We start from the raw sequence: 23,042 nt of genomic DNA on the forward strand, positions 1-23,042 counted from the left end.
GCCCTTACTGATCGACTGGCTGCAGGTGAACCCCCACATCAACCTTTTCTTCTTTAGCTCCCGAGGAACCGTCGGCCGACCAGTCACCCACCGCAAGGGACGAGGCTGGCGCGGCGGTTTCCTGGGATCCGCAATCGAGCAATACATCAAACTCGACCTGAACAAATGGCTCAAGGTCCTACGCCACCTTGAACTCCTCCCACGGCCACTAGGCCAGGATTGGAGCGAAATATGGCTACAGAAGTTCAGCGGCACAGTAACCATCTGGCCGAAGACTATCCCTTCTGATTTCTACCACATCCTCTCCGACCCTACCCCGGAGCGCCTCGCCCGCATGCTCCGCACGGGCCAACAGAGCACCTTCCCCAAGATCCAATTCATCAAGAACCGTCTCAAAATTGAGCTCGCGATCCTAGAAGGCCTGCACCGCTTCTCACCCTCTGGCGGAAGAGACGCATTCCCGAAACAGCCCTTCCCGCTCGACGACACAGACGGCGACGCCGACGGACAAGATCCAAGGGAGGCTCGCCTCAACCGCAATCTACCCGAGCGGAAATCACAGTATCATCAGGGCGACTCGATGTTTTCAGACATCTCTGACGCAGAAGGTGTGATATCCGCTGAATCGAGCTCCGTGGACGATAATGATATGGTTCATCCGAGGCCGAGGAGGGGGAGTGTCTCGAGCATGTTTGAGGAGATGCGGAGGCAGTCGGCTGTCTTTTTTGATGACCCGGATATTTACCGTGATGGGAATTAGGATTTTCGCTTTTTCCACCTACAAAGTATTGGTGTACATTTGCTGCGAGTCTTTTACCTTGGTGACTGGGTAGATTGTTTGTCGATTCTCATGCTTAGACTGGTTGGTTGTATGTATTTGTTACATCATATAATGTATGACTAGAGAAACATATCTTGGCGTTGTACTTCTTCATTTCTCTCTTGTGCTTTGTGACTAACTAGCTTTTGCCTGATCGATGCAAAACAATCACTCTTGAGACAAGTCCGGTCATCGGATATCGCGAACTATAGGACCCCACAACCTCACAAAGTTGGACCAAAAAGGCTCCATTCCCAATCAACAAATACCAACACACCACGAAACGCACAATCAATAATACACCAAAGTAGCGGGAAACTAGGATTAATAGCAACAGTGTTGGCGCTCTGCGTCAATCTGCATACTTACTCAAGTGGCGCGACAATCCCTGCTCCGCATCGCAACCTCCCACGTCATTGTGCATACGCTAAGAAACACTAAGAACAGCTGGGGGACGCGATACAGGGCACTCCCGGCTCCATGGCCGCCTGAGCTTCGCTCCCATCATCGCCAATGTCGACCACGTGTTTTCGGCGCGGATAGGCTGGCTTTCTCAGATATTCATGTGGTGTTATGTGATATGATGGAGGAGGCGGGAGGGGGTGGCGACTATTTTGTCGCTGTCGCTCATACTCCGTACACCATACGTCGAAGAGTGTCTTGGTATGATTGGGATTATCGCTATCGGGGAAGTATGATGCGGTGGAGATGGATGGAGCGGAGAGGCTGGTTGGTGGCCGGTATAGCGTACTCCGGTCCCGGGGCTATCCGTTCAAACTTCACCCCGAAAGGCGCGTGAGCGGATTGATCCGCCTCATATCCTTTGCCCTGAAAACGGGTATGTTGTAGTTTGGTTGGTTGGCCTCTCGAGTCTCTGTTACAGCAAAGCTCAGATCACGAGCCAAGTCGCGGTGACCGCCCTCGCTGATTGGAAGTCGCCGTTCAGGGCGTGGAGCGTTTGCAGGGCGAACGCTGCCTCGCGCGAGAAGTCCTCGACGAAGGAAGGCGATGCCGCCACGCCGCTGATAGCCGGGTCGACGTCGGTCATGGGCACGTCCGTGTCACCGTCTGCTGTTGTTGCTTGCGCTGGTGGTGATGCGCCTGTGGATGCTTTGGCGGGAAGCTGGCCCCGAGATTGGGCTTGGATTTGCTTGCCTAGGTCGAGGACGCGCTGGTAGCCTTCGACGGCGAGGTGCGCGAGGCCGAGGGTATGCCAGACGCGGGCGAAGTTGAACTCCATCTCTTGTCGCTCGACGGGAAGGCTTCCTGGGCGTTCGCGGATGCGTCTGTACTCGCTCATGAAAGAGAGACCCTGCATAATATGGTAGTGGCGGTTCTCGGACTGTCGTTTCATAGAGTGGTGGATGTAGCAGAGGGCGATGGAGAGGAGGACGGCTGGGTTTTGATCATCTAGGGCGTAGGCGCGGAAGAAGTAGTTGAGGGCAGGGTAGAAGCTGTTGCCGGAGTAGAGGATGTGTCCGTACAGGACTAGGAGGGCGACGTCCATCTCGTCGGCTGGGATAGCTTCGCCCGTGTCGTCTCTTGTTGATAAGGCGGCACGCTCCTTGTAGATTGACTCGCGGACTTGTCTTGTTGGACGTGAGCCGGTCACTTCATCGGGGAGTGTAAAGTCTATGGCTTTGATTTGTCGCAGCATGAACTTCATGTTGGGTGAGGAGTGAAAGAGGGATCTGTGAGGATCTCCGATGAGGCAACTGAGTGTAGCAAATAGACGGTATGTGTCTGTTACGAATTGGTACTCCTTGATAAACCAACGCGCCTCGTTTGCGAGAGTTTCCTCGTCCTTTGCTCGAAGTGCACAAGCTGTAAGAGGTGGTCAGTCGATGCCCCAAGGACAGTTGCAAGGTAACTTACTGAACCAGCAAACATGGATCAAACGGGTACTGTCCTTCGAGTGATACCACACATTTGCATCCGCAGCAGCGGTGAGAGTGTCATACGCTTCGTCAGGCTCATTTTGCCCTGCTACCACCAGACTGTACTGCAGGAATAGGTCTAGCCATTCTTCGAACGTAATCCCGTGGTAGTCCGTAGGGATGGCGGTTTGCAGAGGCTCCTCAGTGGTTCCTAGGTACCAGTCAGGTCAGTCCCCAGTGATATTGGTTGTAGTCTCAACGTACCCAAAGACTCTTGAAGACGACCAGCCATCTCTTGCATTTCGTCCAACAGTGTTTTCTTCCCGGTTCTATTGGTGTATCCAAGGAACACCACATTGCGCTGAAGGGGGTAGAAGGCCCTATTTGCTCGGAATTCACGCAGGAGGGCATCAGCAATATCGAGCCAGTCTTCAGTGGCTTCTCCGTCCCCGGCTTGCATGGTAGGTTCCAGTTGCAGCAGCTTGCGGAAGAGAAATTGCATATTCTCTGTCCTTTCCGATTCACCTTCCGCACCAGACTTGGTACCAAGAAGAGCTGCAGGACCAGCATCGGCGGGCCGGCCTTCCTGGTCTTCTGCTTCGGGCTCTGCGGAAATGTCCACAGATTTGAATTCTCTTGCAAGTTCCTCAAGCCGCGTGTCTTTCCGTCGACGGTGACTCCTGGTCTCCTGTCTGCCTAGAAGCACGGCATCGTTGACATACTTGAGTGCCTGTTCAGTCATCCCGATGGCCTCGTACAGTTTGGCGAGTTGCACTCGTGATTCGATGTTCCTCGCATCATAATCGGCAACCGTCAGGTAGCAGTTCTCGGCATCTTCGAGTTTACCTAGAAGCCTGCAGCAATCTCCCATAGCCATGAAATAACCGACATCAGCGTATTCGTCGGTATATTGGATAGGTGTATAGAAGCTGAGCGCCTCCTCTAACATCTCGGCTTCCTTGAGCGCATCGGCTACTTCGCGGAAGAGGTCCCCATAATCGTGCAGTCGGGCGCCTTCGGAGGTATCTTCTGGATTAAGCCACTCAAAATGGTGCTGTACAAAGGTTAGACTAGGTGAAAACTCAGAGTGATTAGAGGGCCTACAAGGGCTTCTTCGACATTGCGACCTCCAAGCTTTAGGCGAAAGATACCCATTTTGATGCGGAGTTCAAGTGGTAGACCCAGACCATAGGAGTCGCGCGGCCACCGTTTCGGGACATAACCATCCGCCTTGATCCTTCGAGGAGAGTCGTCGGCGTCCCATTCGCGATCGTCTTCGTCAAATTCTTGCCACATTGTGTCGTCTTTGCGCCCCAAAAGCCATCGAGAGACTGATTTTAGGGCTTTGAGCCCTTCGGCGTGTTGCCCAAGGTAGGCGTAAAGCTCGATGTAAATGTTGGTGTCGGACCAGGTGAAATCCGGAGTCTTTTCAGGTGCACGAGTCATAAAATGCTGGATGCTCTTTGACCAGTGGTCAGCGGCCTTTTGATACTCACTTTGATCTATATAAACCTCCACGAGAAGTCGAAGCGCCCGTATGTTGTGCGGAATGTCTTTAAGAATCCTCTCGTACTCAGTGATCACCCTCCCATTATGACCAAGTTCTCGATAGATAGCAGCTCGCTGGAAGCGAGCATTGAAGTTCTGAGGGTCAATCTCCACTACACGACTGTAACAGTAGAGAACATCGTTCAATGCGCCCTGCCTATCATCGCCTGCCTGATCCAAGATCATTCTTGCCACCTTGGCCCATACACCGGCATCTCTTGGTCGGGTGTGAGCACCACTGAATAGTGCCGTGACAGCTTTGTCTTTCTCGCCCCGAGACAGGAAGATTTCGGAAAGAAGGGAGTGGGCGGCGAACATTTCTGGATTGACCTGAATTGCACGCTTAACCAGATCGATGGCACGGTCATAATCTCCATCAATAAAGGCAGATGTTGCTTCAGAGTGCAACATCTTGAACTCTGGGCTGGGCTCTATGGGCTTGCGAGGGCCGCGCTTGATACCCTTACCACCTCGAGCGCCATAACGGCCAGAGAACCGACCGGAGCGTCGAGCTCGCCTTCTCCGGGAATATTCCTCATCTTCATCCGAGCCTTCAACGCCATCATCTGAAAGTTCTTCTTCCCTGTAATAGCTCAGTTAGTGCACTTAAGAAACATTTCGTACACTTAGCGACTAACGTTGATTCTTCTTCGGAGGAGGACAGCTCAAAAGAGGAGTCCTCGCCAGCGTCATCCAGACCAGAACGACCATCATGCGCTTGCTCTGGCGCTTGCGATTCGCTACCAGTGAAAAGACCTCTGTACAGTCGCGGGTCTATTACTGATTGAACGGCGGGTTCACCTGAGGCCGGTGGCTGACTGCCTTGCCAGGGGTATTGAATGGTTTCGTCAATGTCGGGATAGGCAAACTCCCCGGAAGAGGGAGCTTGACCAGAGACATCCTCAGGATAGTCCATTTTGGTTTGTTATCATCGTAGTCGGTGAGGCTTGTTGGGAGACCATCATTGGGCGGATTGCATGATCAACGGGTCCAGAACCTGCCACTCAGCACTAGCGAAAGCAGAATGAATGAGAGCTCAACCATGGAAGATACGAGACGAGATGAAAGGAATGCGTTGAACGCGAAAGAGAACCCTGAAGTAAGGACGGAACCTCTGCTTGAGTAAAGAAGTCCAGTGACCACTCTTCCCAATCTGGACAAGCGTCGTTTGCCTGAATTTTCGTGGTTCTTTGATGAAGGATTTTCCTGACTAACGGCGTTCATAAAAAATTCATTACTCCATTGAATCTAGTCTCGGCTCGAGTCTTCAGCAGTCCTTGTTTCTTCAGTTTGGCGTTCTTTAGCTGAGAATCCCTCTTCGCTTCCCTTCGTCTCCCTCCCTCTTCATCACCCCCCTCCGTTTGCCAGTTGATCGTCTTCTCTTCGTCTCTTTCTTACTTTCCTTTCCCTCTCCCCCCTCCTCCTCTTCTTCATCCTATCCTTCCGTGTCTTTGATTGATGCTTCGGGTCTCACTGTCAGTCTGTGTTTGACACACTATTGCAGTGGTTCCTGACATCCTTTCGTTACAAAAAGCGATTAGGGACCGAGACAGCAAGGGCAGGAAGAAACGAAGCGAAAGCCTCGCTGCCTGGGAATCCGCCGTGACTCCGCTGGAATTGATCTTTTCTCGATCTTCTTCGATCGCTCTCTTTGTTCCTCCGCTCTCTTCAGTCTGACAAAAAACTCCTTTGATGCTCTTTCGATTCGATTCCTCTTTCAGAATCCGAGTCAGGTAGTGCAGCCACTGGACTGGTCTGTGCCTCGAACGACATCGCCTAATACTCCGCGGTTGGGTTCCTCACGCTTCAAATTCTGACAAAAGCAACGCCAGCGACTCTCCCTCTAGCCAGATCGCTTCACCTTCTTAATCTTAGTATCAACGCTGAAACGCCCGCTTCAACTAAGCCAAGGCTCTCGACTCGAAATCCACGCAAACTCAGCAGGTGCTGCAGGTGTTTTGCAGTAATAACTATTTTTTCTGTATCTATTATCCTCCGAGACTTCGTGAACAAAAAAGACCCCTCCAAACATCCACCGCCCGCCGATTACCCTTGAACCGCCTGCCCTCCATGGCTAGCCACATAATCGGAAACCGCAATAGCACCCCGGAAGCCTCCAAGTCCTCGCTTCGTCCGCCTTCGTCGTCTCGAAACCTGGCTACTCACCAGCTTCGGGCATCCGCCGACATGTCGGGGTTCCCTTCCCCTCTCTCGTCTCGCAGCATTCGCCCTGCATCCGAGGTGTACTTCAACCAGCAGGCTCAGACGCCTAGCAACACCGATGACCCCCTCGATCGGGCAGCACAACAGTGGCTGGCGGACATTGACCAGTATGAGACCACACTGGAGGAAATGGCTGCGGCCACGCTGGACCAGGACTTCAAGGATGAGCTTAGTGCCATCGAGCAATGGTTTCGTGTGCTGAGTGAAGCGGAGCGTACCGCAGCTCTGTACGCTCTGCTGCAGCAGACCACCCAGGTGCAGATTCGTTTCTTCATCCAGGTTCTGCAGCAGATGGCTAAAAGCCACCCCATGTCGGGTCTGCTTTCTCCTGCCAACTTTGGAGAAAAAGGTATGCTTTATTCCTGCAGCTTTGTGCACGACAGAAGCTAACGAGATTATCATAGATGCCATGTCCAACCGTCTGAATGATGCCATGTCAAAGCTTAATGTGGATACCTCTCGCAACTCTCTCGGTCGGCCTCCACCCTCGCCTGGTGCCAAACGCAATTCTGGCCTCGATTCGTCTACCATAAATGCCATGTTCCCTGATGCAGCTGCTGCCATTGCAAAGAAAAAGGCCGAGTTTACCCAGCAGACTGGAAACGCTCCCCCGTCGAACAGGAACAGTGCTGTCTTTGGTGACCGCACTTCGTTTGTCGCGCCTACTATCTCCGCTCCTGACAACAGTTCGGACAATCTGTCCCAGCCACCTGTGTCGCCTTGGGCTCAACGCGGTGCGTCAGAGCCTCAGCCACCGATTGCTCGGCCCAAGTCCTCGTCAGGCCAGCAGCCTATGGGTCAATTCAGCCAATCTGGCCTGCGTTCTCCCCTTCCCACTTCGCAGACCGCGACGATCCCTGCCCCCGAAATTGAGGCGCCGCTGCTGTCGCCGTACAATGTTGGAAATGCCAGCTGGGCTTCCATGACCAACACACCCATGACGGCAACATTCGGTCACCAGCTTGGAGGCCCCCACCAACACGCCTCTCAAGCCGACATGGTGGCCAATGCCACCGCGATGAAGCTCGCTGCGCTTTCGACGGTGAACAACCGCATTGCGCTGGACGATGCTCGCAAGTATCGTCGGGCTCGGTCGAATGACGGCCAAGGAAAGAACACCGCGGGCAACCCTTCAATTCCACACGGTGGGTTGGCAAGCCCTGGTCTTCCACCTGGCGCCAATCATCTCGTCGCTGGGCAGCTTTTGAATGCCCAACAACTCGCTGCCCTTCAGGCACAGCAGCAAGCCGCAATGGCAGGTCGTCGATCTCGACCGACATCACCCGGCATTGCCATGCAAGGCGGAGCACTGGGACCCATGGCATTCACCTCGCCTCAGAATAACGGGTTCTTGGCTGCCTATGATCCAAACAATCCCCTCATGGGCAACGGCCTTGGTGCGCTCAGCATCGGACAATTCGGCCTCGGAGGTCACGAGGGCTATCTCTCAGACCACTCGGAGGTCGCTCGTGGACGCTCTCCGCGCGGTCGTCGTGGCAGCTCGAAACCCCCAGAGGATCCTACCGACCCGGCCCTCCTCAAGGATATCCCCAGCTGGCTGCGATCGTTGCGATTGCACAAGTACACTGATCACCTCAAGGACCTGAAGTGGAGTGAATTGGTTGAACTCAGTGACAAGCAATTAGAGGAGCGTGGTGTCAATGCACTTGGAGCTAGGAACAAGATGCTCAAGGTGTGTATTGTTCCACAAACATTGTTTACGTCGTACTGACAGCATTTAGGTCTTTGAGCAGGTTAGGGAAGCCAAAGCCGAGGGCAAACTCGACAACGTCGCATGATATACATCTGACTGAACATTTCCATTGAATATCTTTCGTTTATCCTTCGTTTCCTTACATTCTCTCTACTGCATTAATTTGACTAGATTGGCTATGGGCATAAGTGGCAGGATCCGATTATATCCTGCGAGCGATCTTGGAGCACCGCCTAGCTGCGTCCGGGCCGGACACCTGCTGGCCAGTCAGAGGAAGGTCTGAGAGTTGATTGATTGTATGCTGTATGCACTGTTCGATGCGGTGATGTGATGAGAAGACTGGACGCGACTTTGAGGGACCCGGTTGTGCCTCAAAGCGTGTCTTGTTGAAAATGTTACGACGAACATGTAATGGTTGAGTACATTAGTGATAATATGACTGTACAAGAACTTTCTGAATATATTTGGTTGATCTGAATGTTGGAGCTTTTATTGAATTTGGATCTCATGGTGAAGGCGGCGCTTCCCGGCAGAATCACTGCTTAACTTCACCTGTCCTTGACCTTGAAAGACACTCAAGCCTCCACCACCACTTCAGTGATCAACCCTCAATCCTACGCGTCAGTGTAAAAAGTTCACGATACAACATCAAGATGCCGCCAACGTCACAAGAACTCTCCCTCCTGATCAATCCGCTCGTCCCCGAGTCCCTTCAACACAACAACCGAGTCAGTACTCCAGCTCCCATCTTTCAGCACACCCCTTACCCACGATACATAATGCCACCAAGCACCTCACAGAAACCCAGCTAACAAATTAATACGAAGGTCTTAACTCAACTCCATTCCCTAACCTCCTTCCTCCTCGGCCTGACGGCCGGAATCCTCGCGCTGCAATCCGCAACGGGCTTCATCTTCTATTTGCTCGGCACAATCACCGTCTCCGGGCTATTCCACGCAGCCTTGATATACCGGTCGGCGGGCAAGGGCGCTGGCGGGTTCTTCCCGGGCGCCGGCGGGGAAATCGAGGGGCTTGTTGTGAGGGGGGATGGGATTGTCAAGGATGCTGGGAGGGGCACGCGGAAGGGCGCTTGGAGGGACGTTTGGTTTGGGGGTGGTGTTTTGGGCGAGGCCCTTAGTGGGTTTGTCCTTGGTTGGGCGGGTGTTGGTGGTGTTTTGAGGTGATGTGCTGTGTTCTTTTTTCCTTCTCGGGGAGCTAGATTGGGATGGAGGAGGGCCATGGGGCTTGTTTGAAATGGTGGGCTCTACAAGGCTGATTTGGCTGGAGAATCATGAAGAAATGGAACGACGCTGTATTAAACTATCTATCTGCATATGGTCTATTATTTTGGAGATGCGACTTTCCTTGCTGTTCTGCACAAACTATGCCTTTGCCTGGACTAACCTACTAACCATCCACAGCCTGGTTCAGGGCATTAACCCGATAGCTCTCACTCCGCTCAATCAACTCGGCATGCGTGCCCCTCTCAACACACCTCCCCTCCTCAACAAGGAAAATCACATCCGCCTTGCGAATCGTATACAACCGATGTGCAATCGCAATCACCGTGATTCCCCTCGCCGCCTTCTCCAACCCATCCTGCAACAACCGCTCCGACTCTGCATCCAGCGCGCTTGTCGACTCATCCAACAGCAACAGCCTTGGCTTCCGAATCAGCGCCCGCGCAATCGCAAGCCGCTGCTTCTGCCCGCCACTCAGCCGGTCTCCGTTCGGTCCACACGCCGTCTCGTACCCGTCGGGTAAACCGACGATGACGTCGTGGATGTTTGCGAGCTTGCATGCTTCCTCGATGTCGGCTTGTGTGAGTGTTTGGTCAGGCCGCGCACCGAGCTCGAGGTTGAATCGGATCGTCCCGTCGAAGAGCACGCTATGCTGCGGGACGTACGCGATTTCGTCGCGGAAGCTGAGGTCGCGGTGGGCGAGGTCGGCGCCGTTGATTTCGATCGTGCCTGATGAGGGCGAATACAGTCGCTCGATCAGCGAGATGATAGTGGACTTGCCGGCGCCGCTGGGACCGACTAGTGCGGCGAATTGGCCTGGGGCGATGGAGAGGTCGAGGCCGTGGAGGACCTGGCTGTCGGGTCGGGCGGGGTAGGTGAATTCAACTCCCTTGAAGGCGACGCTGAGGCCTGTTAGTGGGGTCGTGCCTGAGGATGGAGGTGGTGGGGGTGGTGGTTTCTCAGTTGGGTGGGTGGTAGACTCGAGGTCTACTGCGCCGGCGTATTCGGGGGTTGTAACGGGGTCTGAGAGTTTCTTCGTCGAGCCGAGATCAAGCAGGTTCAATAAACGCCGAGTCGCCTGGACAGCGCGCGAGACATCCGGCGCAAGCGCAAACATCTGGCCCCAGAGCTGGGACGACACGAGCAAGGCAAGCACGACGATGAAGAACTGCGTCTGCGTGTAGTGGCCCGCGATGATATTCTTCGCGCCCCACCAGTACGCAAGCGCATAGACAAAGTTACTCAATCCATACCCGACCGCCAGCCAGAGGTTCGTCCACGCGGACTGGCCCGCAATTTCGCGGACGGGACCCTGCAGCGAGCGGCGGTAGGTGGAGAGGACCTCGGACTCGATCGCGAGCGCGTGCACGGTTTTGATTGATGTCACTGCCTCGACGGTGATACCGAGGGAGCGCGCGAAGGCGTCGTTGTGCCGCTCTTCGTAGCGGGAGAGGGAAGTGACGCGCATCCAGCCTGCGCCGAGGAGCAGCGGGACAACTGAAAGACAGACGAGGGCGATGCGCCAGGCGATGATATGGGTCATAACAATGGCGGCCACGAGGTTGACGAGGATGCTAAGGATCGTGCAGACGACGGAGCCGGTCAGGCCGTTGAGGGCATTACTGTCCTTGACGATGAGGGAAAGCAGGCCAGAAGGAGTGCGAGCCTCGTGCCATTCGAGCTTTTGTTCAAGGATGGAGCGCAGTGAGAGCACGCGGACCTTGTAGATGAGTTGCTCGGCGATCCAGCCGAAGAGCGACCAGCTGACGAGGTTGGCGAAGAACTCGATAATGGCGAGGACGAAGAACATGAGACCCCAGAACTCTCCGGCGTCGCGGATTGACTGTGCGGTTTCGCACGAGCTGAGTTTGCCGACTACGTTACCGAAGATTACTGCAGAGGCACAGAATGTACCGCCGATGACGACGGCGCCGATGACGGCGATGAGGAGAGCGAGGGAGTACGGACGGAAGAGCGACGCAACGGCCTTTGTTGTTGAGCTGGTCGAGCGTTCCGTGGTGACTGGCTCCTCTTCCGTGGGCTTTTCCTTGGGGGGTGTGGCAGAGCCTTCGTCGTCTTGCACGGAGGTTACTTCTGTGATCTTCTCCTTCTCCAGAGTGGTGCTATCTAGCGAGGGTCGAGCAGAGGAAGAGGCATCGCCGTTGTCCGCGGAGGCGTTGACATTGAGGTTCTGTAGACGAACCAGCTCCGCATAGGCGCCGTCTGCAGCGAGAAGTTCCGAGTGCGAGCCCTGCTCGATAAGCTTTCCCTGGCGCATGACAATGATGTTGTCTGCGTTGCGAATAGTCGAGAGCCGGTGAGCGATCGTGACCATGGTCCGGCCAGCAGCCGCGGTTTCTAATGCCTGCTGCACTCGTATTTCCGTGGCCGAATCAAGCGACGCAGTCGCCTCGTCCAGGATCAGAATCTGCGGGTTCTTGACAAGCGCACGAGCAATTGAGATACGCTGCTTCTGGCCACCACTAATGAGGTTTCCACTGGCACCAACCATGGTCGCGAACCCGTGGTCGAGCTTGCTGATAAAGTTGCTTGCATCCGCCAGACCAGCTGCGGTTTCAACAAGGGACATAATCTCACGGACCTGCTCACGCTCAGCAGAATCGCCGACTCTAGCTTCAATCGCATCCGCGACCGTTTGTCCCTTCTCACGAATAGCTGTCGCGATGTCCTCGAGCGCGCTGCCCTTTAGCACATCCACAAGATGCGCATGTGCCGATGAATTCACCAAACCGAGCGCAATATTCTCCAAAATCGACCGATCAAGCAGACAAGGTTCCTGCTGCACAAGACTAATCGCGCTGCGCAAGAACCTCACATTCAAAGACTTGACATCATGCCCGCCGACAAACACCGTCCCTTCCTCAGCATCATAGAATCGAGTAATGAGGCCCGCAACGGTACTCTTTCCACTGCCAGACAACCCAACAAGCGCGGTCTGTTTTCCAGCGGGGATACGAAGTGACAGATCCTGGAGAATAGGCTTATCGGGACGAGAAGGGAATCGGAAGGAGACGTTGCGCAATTCCACGTCTGGCGTGATTTCGCCTGCTGGGATGAGGCCAACGTCTTCAGCTGTTCCGTCGATAGTCGAGGGCCGCTCAATGTCCCTTTCCAGTTTCTTGAACGCGACACTCGCGGCGTCGAAGCTCTGCAGGAACGGCGCAACCTGGCTGAGAATGAGCGATGCGTCGACGAGGACCAGAATCACGGTATACGTGTTTCCAACAGTAACACCGGACCCGCCCTCCTCGACGGCATTGGCAATCTTTGTCGAACCCTGCCAAAAGGCCAATGCATTGGCCGAGAACGCAATGAAATAGAGCAGACCCGCCTGCGTAGCCGTCGCAATGGACTTGCGGATCCCAGCAACGCGTGCGGGACCCAAGTGATCAATAAACCTCGACTCGAGCCGCAGGTTCGCGGAAAACGCATGCACAACCATGGTATTAGTAAACGCCTCCAGCGCAACCGACGACGCACTCGCCATGCACTCGAGCGCCTTTCCAAAGTACTTGCGCACAAAGTACCCGCCCACAAGCGACATGCCCAGGTACGCGGGGACAAGCGAAACGAGCATCCCCGCGAGCCTGGCATCCTTGATAAACGCCACAACATACGACGTAATGAAGAATGCAATACTATTAAGCACAATGCCGACCTTCTCCGACGTCCCCTGCTGAATCGTCGAGATATCCCCCGTGATTCGCGACGACGCCTCACCAGGCGCAAGCGTATCGAAAAACGTCGCATCCTGCCTCAACAAACTATGGAAATACCGCTCGCGCAGCCGCTGCGCCAGCCATTCGCCCGAGAGGTTCCAGCAAAAGACGTACAGGTAGATGAGGACGAAATACGCGATGCCGATGTAGACGATCTGCAGGACTTTGTCGTTGATCCCGGACTGGTATTCGTCGGCGTTGGCGGGGGTTGCGTTGCAGGTGGACGAGTTCATGTCGTCGACAAGTTGGCCGAAGACGATGGCCATTATGGGGAAGGGGACGCCCGAGGCGATTGCGGAGAGGAGGCCGCCGAGTAGGAAGAAGAGTTCCTTGGGCGAGGGGTTTGCGTAGACGAGGAGGCGGATGAAGGTTGTGCATCGTGAGAGGAGCTGTGAAGCAAATTAGCATGGTGTAGTGAGCGAGGGTAGCAAGCGCAGCGAGCTCTTAAAGCTCACAAAGCCACCCGCGAGCAAAAGTTCGGAACGAGGGGAGGGAAACAAACGCTCGCCTTCCCAGTCTCATCTTTCCCCCCCATCGTTGCGAAATCGACAGCTACTCAGAGTAGCACAGGCAACACAAATTCAATTCAAACTCGAAGTTCAATGAAAGAAACCTGAAGAACAAAAGAAAACGAGGCGAGAGGGAGGGGAAAGTCACGAAACTTGAATTAGCGAAAGAAGGGCAGTGGATCAAATAACTAGTCGGCAGTCCACCACCTTTAGTGACCTGGTCTGGGTCCGATTTTATAAGCGAAGTCGGACGATCTTATCTGATGGCGGTGTTGTACATTACCGCTTAGTGACAATACTGCAGGACTGCTGTGGGCAAACCCCCACTGGCTGAAATTGCATGTGGTTGACTTTGATGATCGCTTTGGGTAGGGATCTTCGGGCATGGAGGGTCTTGCATCTGATAAAAGGCCAGGGGGTTGAGATTGGGTTTGAACGGCCATTGAGTTGAAAATTTTATGAGGATCTTTGTTTGATGGTTTAGTAGGGGTCTTAGGTTTTACCTATACTTCCTACTCGGCAGTCCCTGACGCAAAATCAAGAGATGCCCTGAATTTCCTCGGGACAGTGATAGAGTTCGGCGTGGGACGGAACCTAACGCCACTTTATGCAGGACGGAATAGTCTTCCCGAGCCTGTCGGCCTCCTGCTCTGGTGACTCAAAGCGGTTACTCGCGAGGTTTTCCTTGGACCGACCTAGAGTCTAGATGATCGTTCCTCGCAGGGTAGTACTACTGATGGGCGTCGTGAGCTGAAGCTACAGGGCTGTCAAATATATCGTTCCATGCAATAATATCCTGTTGTGCAGGAATCTGAAAGCTATTGTTCTTTTCCTGTAGAAATTGGCTTACATACAGGCCTGCCAAACTAAATAGTTCACTATATTTCATATAGTCGACACTATGTTTATGAATATAAACCCAAGAACATATTGAAAAGACCCGAGAAACTCTAACCCTAAACCGAAGAAAACTCAATGAAGAAGACGACCCCAAACCCGAGAAGGAATACAAAAGCTAGCAGAATACCTCCTAACCAAGCACGAAGAAATACCTAAATCTGCACCTTTTCGACCTCGACCTCCGTCTCTACCACCTTCTCAATCATCTTCTCAGCCTCCTTCTCAACCCCTACAGCCTTCGGCATCGGCGTCCCAAGCTGCATCCACTTGTAGCAAACTACAAAACCACGTTAGCACACACACACACACACACACACACACACACACCAGGGAAAAGTACGAAGGGAGAAACATACTCATAAACCCCAAATCCCCCTGGAAAAACAACTCCCTCGTCTCCTCCCCACTCTGCAACCCCATACTCGGAAAATACCCAACCGCACTCTTCCCCAATGCAAGCCCCATACCCGGCTCAACCTCCGCCAGCTCCACAAACTCCGGCGTCGTCCCGTACACTCGACTCATCATCTTCTGATGGATATTCCTCGCCGCATAGTGGCCCTGGTGCATGGCGGCCCCCGCGCGCTTGATACCCGTCCACCGCGCGACGTCGCCGGCGGCGTAGTGGTCGGCTGCGTTGGGGACGGAGCCGTCGTCGACGAATTGGAGGGTTGGTTCGATGCGGATGTAGCCCTGGTCGTCGCAGATGGACTCGGGGTTTGGGAGATAGGAGGGGGCGGTCGGTGTGAAGCGGGAGACGGCGTTGATGACGTGGCTGGTTACGAGGGTTTGGCCGGTTGAGAGGGTGAGTGTGTATTGGGGGTGTTCGTCTGGGGTGATTTGTTGAGGGTCGGAGATGTCGATGACGCGGGCGCCGAGGATGGTGGAGATTTTGTTCTCGTGGAGGATTTCGAGGGCTCGCGCGGCGAACTCGTCGGGGAGGGATTCGGAGGAGAGGAGGCGTGTTCGTGAGTGGACTAGGGTTACGGGGACTTGCGGGTGGAGCATGTTTATCTCGGCGGCGATTTCGATGCCGACGGCTCCTGTATTTTTTATTAGATGGGTGTACTGTGTGGTGGGAGTGAATGATACGCACCACCACCGATAACGACAACGCCCTTGGACGCGTCTCGGACGTTGGCGAGGTTCTCTGCTGTCTCAGCGAGATACTTCTCCCTCTTAAGAGATCGTGGAGCACTAGGGTACTCGCGCTGCAAGCCCGTAGCTGTGATGAGATAGTCGTAGGATTCGTGGATGGCTCCTTTGGCCGTGGTGATTGTGGCAGTCTTGGACGCGCAGTCGACCGTCTCAATTGAGCCCTGGACTGTGCGGATCCCTGGTGTTTGGAGGGCAGCGAGGTCGGTGTATTTAGTCCAGAAGGCTTCGGCAAACTTTTGTGAAGACAGGGCAAGGGGTTGGCCGATTAAGTGGTCTACACGTTATCAGTATAGGTGTAGATATAGAAGCTGAGATTGGGAGACGTACAGAATCCATCTCGCGGATCAACAATAGTGACCTGCACTGGAATCACCTTCCCAGTCCCATTATCTGCCTCATCAATTGAGAACCGATTCTTGCGTCCGTGGCAGAAATCAACGAGGTTCAGTGCCGCGGAGAGACCGGCGTACGAGCCGCCGAGAATGAGCACCTTGAAGGGCGTCTGTGGTTCTTCGAAGCTAGGCATGTTCACAAGTCAATTCAACCGGCTCAACAAAACAAAACGCCAACGATTCTCAAGAACAGAAAGCGACGAAAGCAACAAAAAACAACGCAGAGAAACCAAGGACTTCGCGCAGTAAAAGAAGGGAGCAGCGCGAGGCACGAGTGGACTGAGTCGGCTCGAAACGGATGTTATCAATCTATCCGGGCCCCACTGGTAATACGCCAAGCGTGGTACAGCTGCAATACGTACCGATACAGCGGCCCACTCGAATAGTACGATGCGCCAAGTTGTCCCGCACTAGTACGAGGAACTCCCACGCTCCGCGAGTTTGGCGTCTTTGGTTGCCGTCGGCGGTCTGCTCGCAGGATACTGGAGGCTGCCATGTTGCCGTGTGTCTGTGTTTGGTGAATGTGTCGCCGTGTCTCGAGGGGTGGTTGACTTTGGTCTCTGCGGAAGGGAGAGCATTGCGGCCGATGTGCGGATTGGAGTCGCCAAGGTTGGGGTTGGCAATGAGTTCGGATGCGGCCAATAAGATGGCGTAGGCGAGTTGGAGGTCGAGGCATCCTTGCTGTGATTTCTGGTAAATGCTGCGCTCCTTTTCGGTCCGCTGATTGCATGCCAGGACTGGGAGCGAGGAGATATATGACTGGAACTTGAATGCGCCATATTTCTCCATCTCCACCCCATTCACTGCTACAGGGTCTCGTATCCGTAGGTGCCGTCACTCTTGGAACTTGATGGTGTTTGATGTGCGTACTTGGTGCGAATCATGGTTGACTGCCACATCATTGCTGGCACTGTCAGTGTTATGCCAAAGAGGAACAATCCTCACAATTCCAGTTTAAACATGCGGTCGGCGGCTGATGCCGACACTCCTTCACCAAGCCCATATTAAACAAGCGTCAAGTCTCGACCCAAAGCCAGCTCTGGACACCCTAAAACGCGGAGTCGCACCGCGCTGCCCTCTCGTGACTTCATTGACTCCTCCTTAAGTGCTTGTCATGACAAACCGCCAAGACACAAATGAAGAGTTTTTCCTGGGTGACTTCTCCTTGCTCCGTCAGAGAAAACACGGTCGAGTGGGGCTCAGATTATCAGATTGATAGTGTCCGGTCTCGGATCAATGATTTAATTACGCGATTACGCGCATTTCCGTGGTTCTGACGCAAGGACACGTAATATTACAGATCAGATAACACCAAGGGGGCATCTGATAAGATTGAATTATTGACCGATCGCCTGCCCAACGTTTTAGGGGCCGAGGCCTCAGCTAGGCTCGTCTCCTTCTCTGCTGGAATAATGCTGGGCTGGACTGACAGATTTCCGAATGTCCGAAGGATGGAGCCGTGTGTGGATCCAAGTCAGATTGTAGCCACATAACCGGGACAGGAGGTGAAGCTGTGTATATTAATGGAACTTCGTAGTTCCAGTATCTGCCCGATCGTTTTTCTTCGCTTCTCTTGCTTCTCTTGCTACTACTAGATGATACTGACGGTAGCAAAAACCAGATCCCTGGATTCGCTCATTCTCGCATCTGCCGATATCACTTTCCAGACTTGTATTCCACGCATTCGTATTCATTGCAGTAGCCAAAGACATAGCGCATCCCGAAAGGGAGTCAAGACGACGACTGGGCAGCCTTAACCGGCCCGGGCTTCCCCCCTGCGCCCGCCCCAGCCTAATAAATCTGGTGGCGCTATATTCACATAGCATATGGTATCCCACTTCCACCGTTCAAGCCACTGATATGTGGTCGGCTCCAGGCCGAAGACTCAAATTCTATACTTCTATATAAAACATCACAGAACCAAAGGCTAAGCTATATACAATAGCCAAACTCCCTGTTCATCATTTCCACCATAGAACACGCTACAGCTTTGAGGCCCTATACCTCGCATATTCCGGCGCAACAATCTGCTTCCCCCTATCGAGACCACCAACCCGATCCCTCAACGCCCTCTTCAAGATCTTCCCGGACGGACTTCGGAATCTGCTCGATCCAGATGATGCCGCCACGGAGGTGCTTGTAGTGCACCACTTTGGCTTTCAAATGCTCCATAATAGCCAGGGCAACTGTAAAGCTATCACCCGGATCTGCATCTGCGGTCGAATGTTCCGTCTTCGTCTTCTTCCGCACGATATATGCCAATGGAACCTCTGTCTGCATCTCTTCATTCCACACCCCAATTACCGCTGCGTCGCTTACAGCGTCATGATCAAGTAGGATGTCTTCTAGCTCCGTCGGTGCGATCTGGAATCCCTTGAACTTAATCATATCCTTTGCGCGGTCTGTGATGTGCAGATTCCCCAGCTCGTCTTCGAAGCCGATGTCGCCGGTCTTGAACCAGCCGTCGTGGGTTAGACAGGCGGTTGTTGACGCCGTGTCGTTCATGTAACCGTTAAAGACTGTGGGGCCGCGGATCCAGAGCTCGCCTTCGATGTTGGGAGGGGCGGAGGAGGTATCTGCGAGGGCGATCTTGGACTCGATTCCTGGGATCGCGGGGCCGTTGGAGCCGATAGTATTTTGCCATGTGGCCCATCTCTGCTCACTGGGTTAGAATGGTGCGTAAGAAACGCGAGGCGAAGAGTACGGTACCTGGATGTGCGATACAGACGTCGTCTCAGATAGTCCATATGCCTGTCGTACAGGAATTTTCCAGCGATTATACGTCTCGTGGATCAGAGCTGCCCCCAACGGCGCTCCTCCGGATGTGATCATGCGCAACGACGCCAGGTCAGATTGGTTGATCGTGCGGCTTTTGGCTAAATGAAGGACGACTGGCGGCGCGACATATACATGGGAGATTGCATATTCTCGAATCAACCGGCAGAACGTTTGCAAGTCAAACTTCTCCATGAAGATGGCCGTAGTGCCAAGCCAGACGGGGAGATGGACGAGGCAGATCAGGCCTACTCTGTCAGCGACGAGGAATTTTACGGTAAGGAGAGACGTACCGTAGATATGATAGGTTGGTAAGACTGCAAGGGTGCGATCTTTCGTCCAGCTCACATGCGGGCCCTCTATTGACGCTTGTAGGACGACGTCGGCAACCACATTTCGGTGGGAGACCATGACGCCCTTGGGAAGGCCAGTGGTTCCAGACGAGTAGACCAAAAAGGCAACGTCGTCCGGAGTAACGTCAACAGGCTGAGATTCGGTCAACGAAGCTTCTCCAGGACTCTGTATAAACTGATCAACAGTCGCAAGCCGATTATTACCGCTTGTCTCGCCCAGCACCAAAACCCGCTCGCTCGGAAGATTGGCTAGTTTTGCTGCCTCGAGCGCAGTTGACAAACAGCTCGGATGCACCACAATCCCCTTCGCCTGGCTCCGAAGTAACTGCTGCTCCAAATCTCGCGGAGAAAGTCCCGGATTAACCGGTGCAACGACACCCCCGTTATAATGGCATCCCCATGTCACGAGCGGCGTTTCGATGCAATTCGGGGACATCAGGACCAATACATGGCCTTTTTCCCAGGACCATTGGGATCGTAGAGCTAGACCGAACTGTTTTGAAAGGTTTCGGAGGTCATTGTAAGTGTAGGAATTGTTCGACGCGCCATCTTGCAAAATCACTGCCGCGAGATATAATAGTTAGTGATATGGCTCGTACACGAGGTAGCAGAAGGGAGGTACCGTGACTATCAGGAAACGGTACACTCTGGCGCTGAAAGAGCAGCTGCCAGATGCCGACTTTAGGGACTGACGGGCTTGACATCCTGTGCGTGGGAAAATGGGGGAAAACGTCCCCGAGGAAAGAAGAACTGAGAGCTTCCCCCGCCTCCGCGCTGCTCCCCGCTCCCCGCATCTCGGTTGTCTGCAACTACCGAGGAATCGGAATTGGCTCTTGCCACTACGGAGTACGTTCTGTTGACGCTTATTAATTGGAATATGCTTAATTATGCTTATCATCACAATTCGACAAGATCATGCTGCTGCTCTCTGCACAAGTCGCTACTGCCTCCCCTTCCCATGTGAGGGGACAAAGTCCCTCGCAATATCCACTACCGTTTCCCAAACTGCAACCTCTGGATCCGAGTGAATCTCCTTCTCCCTCTTCGTAAGCTCATTTCCAGGGTCTTTGAAAAAGTCCTCCACGCCTAGCCGTTTCTCAGCAGCCCCTGAAGGTCCTTTTCCTTTGATGATGTCAAAGGCAGTCCGCATTGCAAGGTAAGTCTTGATCGTTTCAAGCGACTTGTCGCTAACACAAGCTTTACTGATAGGGACGTCGCTCGATCTGGGCGCATTGTATATCGCACCCAGCCTCACACAGTGGATGATTAGAGCTGCCAGGCCGGCTGCAAGAGCGGTTGCGACTGAAGACCCGGTCATTGGCGTCATGGGCCCATCGTTTCCCACTAGGTCGTTGCTGTGCGGTAACACATTATGACCCGGCAGGATATAATCAACATCGTCGCTCGCCCGTGGATGCGCAAGTCCATCTACGGTCGCCGCACCAATTCGGAACATGTTTGTAATACTTTTGCATCCGAATGGATAATAGTCGTTCGTCTGGTGGTGGCCGATTTCCGGGGTTGAGCAAAACAGAAGAGGCATCCTTTTGTCCTTTCGTTCCAGGGCCTTTTGAATGCGATTGAAATGATCACGAGAGTTGGAGCCGGTGCTGTCTTCCTCCACGGTCCACGACATTGACACGATATCAAACTCATGCTCAACGGCATACTCGACCGCCTAGAGGGTTGCAAGTTAGCAGCAGCCATGACGAGAGAGCTTGTTCTTTCTTCGACGTACATCGGCCGCGCTCTTTGCGGTAAAATTGGCCTTCTCGTCCGGTCTTTGCATCACATCAATCTTGCACACAAAGATCTTCATGGCAGGGCAGATCCTCTGAATGAAGTACGCCATTCGAGTACCATGTTCGGTGGCGGATCCATGGAACGGAGGGTCTGGAGCTCCAGCGACTGATCCTCCGTAGTCACCAAATTCGCTGGGAAAGTATTTACCTCCCATGAGACTTCGGGACACGGCGCGATTCAAGAAGTCGACGCCATTGTTAATTAGGGCTACTGTGATATCTTTCTTGAGACTTTCGCGAATGTTCTTGTCGTTCTTGAAGTCCCCGGGGTAGTCGGGAGGCCTGTCAGCCTCGAGCTTTCTGATGGCCTGGACGAAACGGTCCATGATCGTGAGCTAGAGATGCTCGTTCGTCGTTTCCGCTTTTAGGCCTTGTTCAAGTCTCTGGGCTCCTGTCTTTAACTTTCCTATGAGACCAGTCGTCGGACAGTTAAACGTGTGGTGCTCCACGGTCATGGCTCTATGGCCTCTGTGAGCGGCATTTAATCGGACTCTGAATTGGCGAACCCGCTCTTCAATATATCTTGCCGAATCGAGAGGCCTCTGTGTACCGTAAATGAGGGTTCACCATGCAGGAAATGAAAGGGATAGACCCACCTCGGCTTCATAGATATGGACAGTGGTAAGATGTTTCAGCATCGCCAGCCCCTCTAGCTCACTCCAAGCCCGGAGGACAGCGTTGCTGCCGCTCCAGCGTAGATGAATCTCGTGAAGGTTGCTCCAATCTTTACCCACTTCCTGCAGAACAGCGGGGCACAGGTCGGGCTTTTGCCAGTCGAGTATCTCTACTTGGAAAGGCTTGAGCGCTTTGATGATTGCCTCGTCGATGGGTGGCCGCTTGCTGTCTTCGGCTACCATGACCTTGATTATATACCTAACCTGCTTTTCCTGCAGCCAGCCGAAGAACTTGCCTAGGTCATCTCTTCCGGTCGCTCGGTTCCGCACGATTCGAGGGCCTTTGTCCGGCTCGGCAAGGTCGAACCGTCCGAAGTTTACGTATAGAAGAGTCCTGTCAAACGACATGCTGCTGTAGCCTTGTTTGAAGTCTTCAAAGTCGATCGTTACCGATTTACGCACGGTCGGTGGGAAACTGAAGCAGAGAGATTTGACTTGGCCGGTTAACAGGATCCCAAATGCCATAATACGTCAAGTACTTACTGTCAGGATTGCTCCCAAACAAGAACCTCTCTGCATCATTGTGTCTGCGCTTCGGATACTCTGTATTGGTATTGCTGGGGACAAAGGTGCTCCGAAGAAAGTGAAGCTTCAGCTAATCGGCGACTTTCTCCCAGTAGACGCTGGGCCGATCGCCTGGCTCTTGGGCTTTCTTCTTGCTCTTGCTCGGTTTCGTGTCCCTTGATGGGCTCGTGGCACGCCGATGGTCTGATCGGTGACGGCCCTCGTTTGGCAGAGGCTGACTTTCTCTTGAGCTGGCGCGGGAAATAGCGTCCTCTGGCTGAAACGTTGGTCGGCGTCTCGGCTTCGCCATCAGGAGAGTGTGACTACCGTCAGTCCAGTTGGTGTCTTTCTCCTTGACCGGCGAAAGAAGGTCACGCTCTTTCCCGGTCTCTTCCAATCTAAGAACGGACTGATAGTCCCTTTGCTTGCTCTCAATATCAAGCTCTATGCTGGGTAAAGATCTGCCAGCTCTGCCGGAATCATCAAGCCCTCTAGTGCGGTGGCTCACTTTGGCCAAACTCGAGCTCTTCTTTTTATGCGACCCTCTCCGCGTGGAGAGATGGTATTCGAAGACGGACTCGCCACTGCTATCGTATTGATCCAAAGCCCCTTCACCGCGCTCTAACAAGGCCTCAATGACCTTGATTTGGCCAGCACTGCATCGCTTACCGTCCACAGCGTAGTGCAAAGCTGTCCTGCCAAGCCTGTCGTGAGCTTCAAGTGTGTGCCTGGAGGCTATCTTGATAAGCTGAATGGTAACGTCGAAATCCAGCCCCCCTTTCACAGTTGCAATGATGCAATTCAATTTACTG

The 23,042-nt window shown here is 53.6% G+C and overlaps 8 protein-coding genes across 8 annotated transcripts; 3 read left to right on the top strand and 5 right to left on the bottom strand.

Moving 5' to 3' along the window:
* Positions 1 to 25: 25 nt before the first annotated feature.
* On the top strand, positions 26 to 760 carry BJX68DRAFT_271665 (uncharacterized protein; the record flags this gene model as incomplete). Its single annotated transcript, XM_071046996.1, has 1 exon — positions 26 to 760. A coding segment is annotated over one exon (735 nt), but the record flags the coding sequence as incomplete, so codon positions are not given.
* A 474-nt stretch (positions 761 to 1,234) lies between these two features.
* Positions 1,235 to 5,330, bottom strand: BJX68DRAFT_187224 (tetratricopeptide repeat protein). Its single transcript, XM_071037321.1, has 5 exons — positions 4,884 to 5,330; positions 3,802 to 4,828; positions 2,962 to 3,751; positions 2,696 to 2,908; positions 1,235 to 2,644 (listed from the first exon to the last, which is right to left on the bottom strand). The coding sequence occupies exons 1-5, from the start codon at positions 5,159 to 5,161 to the stop codon at positions 1,710 to 1,712; spliced, it is 3,243 nt and encodes a 1,080-aa protein (XP_070893967.1). The 5' UTR covers positions 5,162 to 5,330; the 3' UTR covers positions 1,235 to 1,709.
* Positions 5,331 to 6,315: 985 nt separating this feature from the next.
* Positions 6,316 to 8,267, top strand: BJX68DRAFT_258513 (RNA-binding protein VTS1; the record flags this gene model as incomplete). Its single annotated transcript, XM_071043536.1, has 3 exons — positions 6,316 to 6,817; positions 6,873 to 8,161; positions 8,211 to 8,267. The coding sequence occupies 3 exons, from the start codon at positions 6,316 to 6,318 to the stop codon at positions 8,265 to 8,267; spliced, it is 1,848 nt and encodes a 615-aa protein (XP_070893968.1).
* Positions 8,268 to 8,835: 568 nt separating this feature from the next.
* Positions 8,836 to 9,366, top strand: BJX68DRAFT_271668 (EMC6 family protein; the record flags this gene model as incomplete). The annotated part of the gene is made up of 2 exons (XM_071046997.1): positions 8,836 to 8,910; positions 9,010 to 9,366. The coding sequence occupies 2 exons, from the start codon at positions 8,836 to 8,838 to the stop codon at positions 9,364 to 9,366; spliced, it is 432 nt and encodes a 143-aa protein (XP_070893969.1).
* Positions 9,367 to 9,589: 223 nt separating this feature from the next.
* Positions 9,590 to 16,256, bottom strand: BJX68DRAFT_271669 (uncharacterized protein; the record flags this gene model as incomplete). The annotated part of the gene is made up of 5 exons (XM_071046998.1): positions 9,590 to 13,552; positions 14,737 to 14,849; positions 14,929 to 15,615; positions 15,669 to 16,004; positions 16,058 to 16,256. The coding sequence occupies 5 exons, from the start codon at positions 16,254 to 16,256 to the stop codon at positions 9,590 to 9,592; spliced, it is 5,298 nt and encodes a 1,765-aa protein (XP_070893970.1).
* A 175-nt stretch (positions 16,257 to 16,431) lies between these two features.
* Positions 16,432 to 16,911, bottom strand: BJX68DRAFT_271670 (uncharacterized protein; the record flags this gene model as incomplete). Its single annotated transcript, XM_071046999.1, has 1 exon — positions 16,432 to 16,911. The coding sequence occupies one exon, from the start codon at positions 16,909 to 16,911 to the stop codon at positions 16,432 to 16,434; it is 480 nt and encodes a 159-aa protein (XP_070893971.1).
* Positions 16,912 to 18,159: 1,248 nt separating this feature from the next.
* On the bottom strand, positions 18,160 to 19,954 carry BJX68DRAFT_271671 (uncharacterized protein; the record flags this gene model as incomplete). The annotated part of the gene is made up of 4 exons (XM_071047000.1): positions 18,160 to 18,777; positions 18,832 to 19,145; positions 19,191 to 19,811; positions 19,873 to 19,954. 4 exons carry the CDS (start codon positions 19,952 to 19,954, stop codon positions 18,160 to 18,162), a joined length of 1,635 nt encoding a protein of 544 aa, XP_070893972.1.
* Positions 19,955 to 20,190: 236 nt separating this feature from the next.
* BJX68DRAFT_271672 (peptidase S8/S53 domain-containing protein) lies at positions 20,191 to 22,191 on the bottom strand (the record flags this gene model as incomplete). Its single annotated transcript, XM_071047001.1, has 3 exons — positions 20,191 to 20,928; positions 20,989 to 21,387; positions 21,649 to 22,191. The coding sequence occupies 3 exons, from the start codon at positions 22,189 to 22,191 to the stop codon at positions 20,191 to 20,193; spliced, it is 1,680 nt and encodes a 559-aa protein (XP_070893973.1).
* Positions 22,192 to 23,042: the final 851 nt, after the last annotated feature.

This window comes from Aspergillus pseudodeflectus (assembly GCF_044049435.1).
Source record: "Aspergillus pseudodeflectus strain CBS 756.74 chromosome Unknown BJX68scaffold_66, whole genome shotgun sequence".
In the NCBI taxonomy this organism is placed as follows: Eukaryota; Fungi; Ascomycota; class Eurotiomycetes; order Eurotiales; family Aspergillaceae; genus Aspergillus; species Aspergillus pseudodeflectus.

Coding starts and splice junctions, on each gene's coding strand:
- BJX68DRAFT_187224 (XM_071037321.1), bottom strand. CDS start 5,161: ATGGACTATCCTGAGGATGTCTCTGGTCAAGCTCCCTCTTCCGGGGAG. Junction 4,829..4,883: donor TCCTCCGAAGAAGAATCAAC/GTTAGTCGCTAA, acceptor GAGCTATTACAG/GGAAGAAGAACTTTCAGATG. Junction 2,645..2,695: donor GATCCATGTTTGCTGGTTCA/GTAAGTTACCTT, acceptor CACCTCTTACAG/CTTGTGCACTTCGAGCAAAG.